This window comes from Hyperolius riggenbachi, chromosome 7 (genome assembly GCF_040937935.1).
Source record: "Hyperolius riggenbachi isolate aHypRig1 chromosome 7, aHypRig1.pri, whole genome shotgun sequence".
NCBI classification, from domain to species: domain Eukaryota; kingdom Metazoa; phylum Chordata; class Amphibia; order Anura; family Hyperoliidae; genus Hyperolius; species Hyperolius riggenbachi.
Genome location: NC_090652.1, coordinates 118,324,159 through 118,332,761, shown reverse-complemented (window position 1 = coordinate 118,332,761; position 8,603 = coordinate 118,324,159). Strand labels below are relative to the sequence as shown.

Sequence of the window (8,603 nt, the reverse complement as noted above, 5' to 3'; positions counted from 1 at the left end):
TCCCATGAGCCCTTGCTACTGTCTGAAAGTGCCTTGGCTCTCTGAAAACCTGTGGGCGTGGCTTGCTTAGTTTATAGGGAATTAGAGTATTAAAACAAAAACAAAAAAGTATTTGGCTTGAGGAATGCCCTATAAACAATAGGAAAGGAACACAATTATACAATGAGTAAAAGTTCATCTCGGATCCACTTTAACCGTTTCTGCCCCCCGGACGGGAAGCTCACGTCCGGGCGGCTGCTCTGCTGCTGTGCCGCGCTGTGGCGCGCTCCTGCGAGTGTTCGCGGGCATGCCCCCGTGGTGTCCCCCGGCAGCCCTGGGATCAGTGAATGGTTCCCGATCACCGATCCGTGTCCCCCGCAGAAAAACCAAAGCGCTCTCACAAGTGGCTTCAGTTTTTCTGCCCAGAAAAATTTCCGCATCCCCCTTGTACGTCCGCTTAGCGAGAAGCACAAGGAGGGAAAACAAAAATGAAGGTGGCCATCTTGTGGCCAAATAGTAAAACTACATCTACATATTTTTTACATTACAATTTACACATATAACAACATTAAAAATTAACTGTTTATGTCCCACACCAAAATATTACCCAAATACAATTTTAATAGAAAAAAAAATTACAATTAAAAAAAAAAAGACATAAATAGTTACCTAAGGGTCTGAACTTTTTAAATATGCATTTGAAGGAGGTATACTACAAACATTTTTTAAATTATAAGCTTGTAAATAGTGATGGACGCAAAACGGAAACAATGCACCTTTATTTCCCAAAAAAATATTGGCGCCATACATTGTGATAGGGACAAAATTTAAATGGTATGATAACTGAGACAAACGGGCAAATAAAATACATAGGTTTTAATTATGGTAGCGTGGATTATTTTAAAGCTATAATGGCCGAAAACTGAGAAATAATAAAAAAAAAATTTCTTATTAATCCTGTTAAAATGCATTTATAAAAAATAATTCTTAGCAAAATTTACCACCCAAAGAAAGCCTAAATAGTGGCGGAAAAAACAAGATGTAGATCAATAAATTGTGATAAGTAGTGATGAAGTTATTAGCGAATGAATGGGAGGTGAAAATCCTTGCGGGCTGAAATGGTTAAAATGGAGTTTTTCTCAGGTTCCACATTAAACTGCATCCAATCATTGTTGACACTAAAGTGCATGTTTGGCTCATTTTTTTTTCAAGTAACTTAACTGTTGCTATTGGTTACTGCACTACGAACATTTTCAGTGGCTTTTGTGCTACCCTACAAAATTATCCCATTTAACACAGGTCAAATTGCACTGCTAACTATTAACCAGAAAATACATTTCTTTATTTCTCACTAATAAAAGCTAAAATCTGTTTGCTGCTGGTGACTGCACATGCCTGCTCTTTGCACTCTCTTATTAAATAAGCCTTGATGTTGTGCTCAAGTCGTTAAACTGTAAACCTCTTAAAATTCCATCACCCCTTAATTGCTCTGGGAAAGTTTTCTCAAATGTATTTTTTCTTGATGGTAAACAGCAATGTTCCTCTCTTCTGCATGCAGAAATCTTACACTCACAAGGCATTTTTTTTTAATATATCTAGACACTTATCTTGTTGCGTTTGCAAATATCATATGTATTCTCTCGAGATAAAAATAGTGCTAGATGATTAGTTAGGCAAGTTCACTTGACACCATTCCCTATCCGTGACGCTGGGACCCAAGATCTGTATATGGTATGCAACTTAAAGTATATATAAATGGGGTTAGCCCGCAGTGAGACACTCAGCGAGCACTCCATTGCCAAGCAAGTCTCCTCTCTGCCCAGCCCACACCACAAGGTAAGCTGCTAAGAAGCAGGCACATTGGACATAGCAGACCAAGGAACTACAGCAGCACAAGAGAAGGAAGACATGGTCACAGGAATTAAGGGATATTAAACTGAGAAGAGCAATATACAGGAGCAAAGGCATTGCAAGAATACAAGGAAGAAGAAGACACTTTCTAAATACTAGTTGATCTACAACATCATTTAAATACTTATGACTTAACTTATTTGAGAAAGTAAAATATAAATATAATTCACTTCAAATATAATTTAAAAAAAATGTCTTCACTCTTAAAACAATATTTTGTTTGCTTTATATTTTAATTGGAGTGGAGTAAAAAATAATCTAGACTTTAAATGGTAATGGCTGTAGATCGTGGTCTATTAATGCAATCTGCACTGCTGACAAGACACAAAATGTGGAGGGAGATTTAGGCAGCTGTCTTTTCTTAGTGGTCACTTTAAATCAAGTCTTTCATTTTTTTTATTTGCAGAACAAACATGTCTATCACTGACATTCTGTCCCAGAAGAACATTGATGCCGCACTGGAAAGTGTAAAGGGTAAGTTACCATTTACTCATCTAAAGCACCCACAAAATCAAACCCTCAAAGCTTTATTGCTAAGAGTTTACAGGCTATTGCAGCTGCAGCAAATGTCTGCTCAAATAGACAGAGTAAAAGTACTCACCATAGCAACCTGAGCTAAGCACAGGATAGCTGAAACCTGAGTGGTTGCTACAGGTTACTGACCTTTGCAGGTCATCGGTGCTCTTTGCAATTCATTACTGAAGAAGCCCATAAAAATCCATATATAGCCTACAATGGCTATAAGTAGAATATGCATAGCATAGCTTGACACATATCAGTACAGGATCTATTACAAAATCACACTTGCACATATATACCTTAGTAATTTGTGACGGATGACTTTAAAGCATGGCTCACTGAACAGGCATGCAACAAAAAACGCAACACCTACTAATACAGTTTAACAAGCCCCAAACTATTATTTAAACCAAAATTTGGATAGTTAATATATATAGTCTACTAGTTATTATTTTTTTCTGACCTGATAAAGTGCATCTATAAAGAATCTGCTGAGGAAATGCATATAACCAGGGTGCTTCTTGAAGGTTCTAGGGCTATAGATACTTGTTAGATGAAATATGTCACATTAATTATTATTCTAGCAGATAACACATAATATAAAAAGACCTGCAGTCATATTTTGATTGTAAAAAAAAAATAAAAAACAACAGGAACAACTTTGGGGTTTAGTAATAAATACCCCCACCCCAAAGCATACTAAAGATAAGGAGATTAGCACCTGGGGAATTTTGGCAAGCTCTGGCTTCAAATGGGCAGTGTTTTCACAAATTTGAGGAGGAGAATACAGATAAAGTAGGGCTAAATATTCTATAATTTTAGGTTTGGCAAGCTCCATTTTGAACTACCTTTTAGAGATAGAGACACTCTGTTTATATTTCTTTCTGTTTCTTTTGTACAGCTGCAGGATCATTTGACCACAAAAGCTTCTTCCAGAAGGTTGGTTTAGCCGGCAAGAGCGCAGGTGATGCCAAGAAGGTCTTTGAAATCCTTGACAGAGACAGGAGTGGATTCATTGAGGAGGAAGAACTTTCGTAAGGCCACATTTTAACTCTTTATTTATGGAAAACAGACATTGCTAGGGATATAGATGGTCACCTTGAAATGAATAACATTAGAGGAAATAGACCACATAGTCTTAAAGGCCAAGAAAGCACACAAAATAATTTCAGTTGTAGGGACAACCCTATCCACAGCATCTTATATTACTTGGGGAGTCCAGAGGTGGGATCCTTCTCTTGCAGCTCCCAAATACACCCTTTTCCACAGAGACTTAGTCATTTTTCACAGAGTCTTAATCATGCCACTACAACTTCACCCCCATATAATGGATAAGAATAATTATTTAACCTAAAATAAAAGCCTACTAAATACCCATTACCGGTGTACATCATATTTAGAGTGGAGACCTTGGGTTATTTGGGAAAACGGGAAGCTGGGGGGTGGGTCACCCTACATATAGATATCAAGATATAAAAATTACCTTTGATAGGCCTAAGAATTTTGGTGAGTTCAGGTACTGAAGTAGCAAATGTTTACTCCTATAGATCTTGTTACGAAACATGACAGCTAATCTCTCTCTCTTATGTCCAATGTCAGCCTTTTCCTGCAGAACTTCTCCTCTTCAGCCAGAGCTCTGAATGCTGCTGAGACCTCAGCTTTCCTGAAGGCTGGTGACTCTGATGGAGATGGCATGATTGGATTAGAAGGTAAGCATTTTTCCAACTCTTCCTTTTACATGATGAAATAATTTCATTATAAAAAGGGCTGATATAATACTGGAGGTTATTGCTAAAATGTCCAACCTACTAGAACCCTAGAACAATGCAATGTTCAAGAACATTAGAAAAAAATATCAACATTGCTGAACTTTTTTTTTTATTAAAGCCGTAATAAAAGTAAGCATAATTTATAGTCTGTCCACTGTGCTTTAGCTTTGAGGTTGATATTGCAGCATATATACAGCATACATTGACATAGACCATGCCTGGGGCTTGTGAATGCTGCCTGAGTACTTGTCGTCACTGTCATGAAAAGCTCTGGCATAGAGCTTTTACATCTGTCTCTGAGTCGTCCTTATTTTAGCAAGGCAATCTTGAGAGGGGTGGGACTTCTTTGCCAAATATGGTTATCATAAGGGCAGGCCTGGGTGACTACCAAGCATGGCTTTAATAAGTATTAGTTGTTGAAGATGTTGAGAAGCATCCTGTAACCTTTAGCTGGATAAGGAAGAGTTGCACACACAATTAAAGCTAATTAACCCACAAACATTATTAAAACATCTAGATTACTTGTTGATGCTTCTCATGTTGGTGCCTAACAGAAAGTTTTTAGACCTTTCTTTCTCTTTAGTTTAATTACTACTTGGAATAGACTAATGGTTTTAGTTTATTTTGTAGAATTCTATTTTAAATCAAACTGTTAAAAACGTGGATTAACATTAAAGAAGAGCGATTAACAACCAAAAAGAATCTTAAAAGCCCTTTTTTGGGGGGAGAAATTTGGATATGGGTATTATTACTACTACATGTTTAAGAATGTTACCTGCCTATGCATCAACCTACACTTTTGGCTTTAGTATTTTTAGTTACTGAATCAGCATGTACCCATTGACGTCCCAATGATGTCAGAACACCTCTTGGGCAACTGGGCCAGTGACTCTGAAATAAGGGCAATCAGCAATGTCATCCTCCATATTTATGTTAGTTGAGATTTTTAAAAATGTATGAAAACAGTTATAAAATGTTTACACTGAGTTTTAATACTTTTCATTTTACAAAATCAGATTTCCATTTAGATTGGGGATTTAGGAAAAAACAGCACAGCTGGGCTAATGAAGAATTTCTCCCAAATGTTCAAAGAAAAAAGTTTATGAATTTAAATGTAACAAACAATTATTTAAATAAAAAAATATATAGTGTTAAGCCTGGTACACTCTTTCATTTATGATTGGCCAATCACTGACCAATTTTACCACCTATATGCAGTAAAAGAGCATAGCTGTAACCTACACAATCTGCTCATAGTATTCATAATCTGTTGACTCTCGTACTACATGGAGGTGGTAAAATTGGCCAATCATTGTTCAATTAAAATTGAAGATTGTACCAGGCTTTAGTTGGGATTTGAGATTGTCATATGATAACAACTTAAATTATTGTTATTAATTATTTATTAATTACTATTTTTGTTTCGTTTCCAGAATTCCAGGCTCTGGTAAAGGCATAAACTGGCCAAGACCAAAAGACTTCCCGGACTGAACCCTCAGTTTTCACCCAACAGACACCTCACCTCATCCATGGCTAGCACTTATTTGTGCATTTTTATACTGTCTCATGGCATTGGTAAAATGCCTGTATGTTAACTCTTTTTGGGACTATTGAACTATCTACGAATGTACAGGTATTCTGCTCACTCGATGTTACGTCTTAAGTGTTTTTGGATGGCGCTTAGTGATCTTGACCAATCACAATGTTGAAGTTGTGGCTGGAAGATGGAAAAACAAAAATAAAGACTCTTTAAATAAAATAATTGGCTGGATATTTCTTTCATGTTTTTATTTACAAAAATACTCACTGGTACTCATTTGTTTACGGGGGCGAGGTTTAAATGAGTTACATTTCATAATTTATACAAAAGGTGTTTATTAGTTTTAGCTACAAGAGTGGTGGTGACGTACATAGTCTCATCTTTATCTATCTGCTGCTACTGCAACTATTCTTACTACTATTATGACTACTAATATTCTTTCAATAAAGTTTCACTCTTTATGGTACATTTAATCATGCCTAATTTATTACTGAGTGTTAATCACAAGTTACTACTAATAGTTCTACAGTCACTATCTACAAACACAATCTACCATGCCAGTACCACTATTACAGCTACTACTACAACTGCTATGAAATAACAACTACTACATATAACTAATAAATAGCTAAAAGGTTATATCTGAAAAATGACAATAGCCTCATTGGTCAGAAAAATGGAAACCACTGATCAGTGGAGAGCTGAAAGAACTTCCACCCCTATAAAAAAAACTCACAAGAGTCAATGCTCTATCCTGGTAATAAGTCCAACCACATCAATATTAGTACTTAAGTTTCTACAACTTCCTACCCATAATGGATGGATGGATGGATGGATAGAGGGATTGAGGGAGGGAGGGAGGGATGGATAGAGGGATTGAGGGAGGGAGGGAGGGATGGAAAGAGGGAGGAAGGGAGTGGGGGATTTATGGATGGATGGATGGATGGATGGATGGATAGGGGGATGGAGGGAGGGATGGAAGGAGGGAGGAAGGGGTGGGGGATTTATGGAGGGATGGATGGATGAATGGATAGGGGGATGAAGGGAGGGATGGAAGGAGGGAGGAAGGGAGGGGGATTTATGGAGGGATGGATGGATGGATGCTGGACTTGAGTTCATAAGGTGTAATATCACACCATTGCAGTGGGATGCATTCAACAAGGCAATGCTTTTTGCATTTCTCCACCATTCACAGCTTATATTCCCTAATCAACTGCACTAATGCAATTACCTGTAACAGAAAAGGTTTCTTGCTTGATTACCCATGGTTCCTACAGCCAGCAGTGCAATGTAGTTCATTCTCCACTGGCTGTTATAACTCACAACTCTCAAGTGCCCTGTTGGCCCAAGTCACGCACAAGGAGAGCCCCACCCTATGAAGTTCCTGATGCTTGGATCTGTTTATAGGTCCCACATATTCCAATGACATTGGCAAGCCTCTCTCTGCGGCAAAGACAGGCTGTTTATAAATCAAGCCCATGAATGTACATCTATCAAATGCATTTTATATTTTTAATTTTTAATGGTGTTCTTCATTAAAATATGCATGTAAACCCGGCTACCCCTTAAGAGGCCTGTCTGAAATAGAACTGACCTCATGATCTAACACTGCCTTTAGTTACTACAAGCTATCACATAACATGAACACAGCATAGAAAGCCAGCAGCAATCTTCACATTTTGTTCAGCTCCTTTGACTATTGAACGCTGGCTCTGAGATGAAATTCAATATAATGGCTGCAGCCATACTAGTTATTTCACATACGGATCGAGGTTTGGGTCAAGATACTGGAGAACTGCCCTTCCCTTTACACTAGTCTTTTTTTAATTGTAGTAATGAATTTATGTACTTGAATCTGGTTAAAGTACAAGACCCATATCTCAAGTAGCCTGTGAAGCCATCTTAATCTGAGTACCCACAGGCAGACCAGGGTCAGATGGATCAGGGATCTCCTCCAATGAACAATCGTTCCCTGATCCACTTGTTTGCATCTGCTAGCGTAGTCAGAAACAAACAATTGTGTAAACGATCATTTACATGAGTGCAGCAAAACTTGTGCAAGTCAATGAGGATCGTGATGATCCTCAACGACTTAAATGGACATATCGGTCATTGACAAATGATTGAACGCTACTGTGGTGTGCATCCTTAAATATCGTTTAACAAATTTTCTTTAGACTATATTGCGCAATGTCTCCCCCAAAAGATGTTTGTTGCGCAAAATTGATCACAAAAAAATCGCTTAGTGGGTATGGGCATTAAAAAAGGGAGTTAAACTTGAACTGTGTATGGTCATTAGTTATTTTTTACTTCTACAAATTAATAATTTAGCTTTAAACATTCAGTGCATGCATCATTATATTGGAAATGGGGCTTATTTAATCTCGCGTAGCAGAGTATGTTTATAATGTACAAAATGACATAGGCTTGTGTAACGTTTTTAGAGAGCTACATAAAATAATGAGCAGGGCTTATTCCAGGGCTCTGGTTGCAGTGAAGAAGAAGGCTGCTGAATCTTGCATTGCTCAGTGCTCTGTGAACTCTGAGCCTATGTTAAGTTGTAGGTTATGTTTCAGTTACAGTCCTGGCATGCTGCTGACTTGTTTGGCATATGGAGCCTGGGACTGCAATGTTAGAAATCTGGATGAAATATTACGCTGTGCCAGGCTGACATACCAGAGAGTTAGCATGCAGGGATGTCGGGTCAAAACTCCTGTTTAATGCTTAAGGAAAATGCAAGGAGTAATAGAATAAATCCAAGGCAATTTCAGACAGCGCTGATTTGTCGCTTGCATATCTAGTGGGAACATAAGGTAAAGCTAAGTTCATACACTGTGCTCCCAGTTCCCTCCAGGGGCTGATTCATCAAGACAGGTGCACAGAAA

General features: G+C 37.9%; 1 protein-coding gene across 1 annotated transcript; it reads left to right on the top strand.

Annotated features, from left to right (window-relative positions):
- Positions 1 to 1,710: 1,710 nt before the first annotated feature.
- On the top strand, positions 1,711 to 5,940 carry LOC137524564 (parvalbumin beta-like). The gene is made up of 5 exons (XM_068244570.1): positions 1,711 to 1,815; positions 2,297 to 2,364; positions 3,311 to 3,443; positions 4,009 to 4,118; positions 5,612 to 5,940. The coding sequence occupies exons 2-5, from the start codon at positions 2,304 to 2,306 to the stop codon at positions 5,635 to 5,637; spliced, it is 330 nt and encodes a 109-aa protein (XP_068100671.1). The 5' UTR covers positions 1,711 to 1,815; positions 2,297 to 2,303; the 3' UTR covers positions 5,638 to 5,940.
- Positions 5,941 to 8,603: the final 2,663 nt, after the last annotated feature.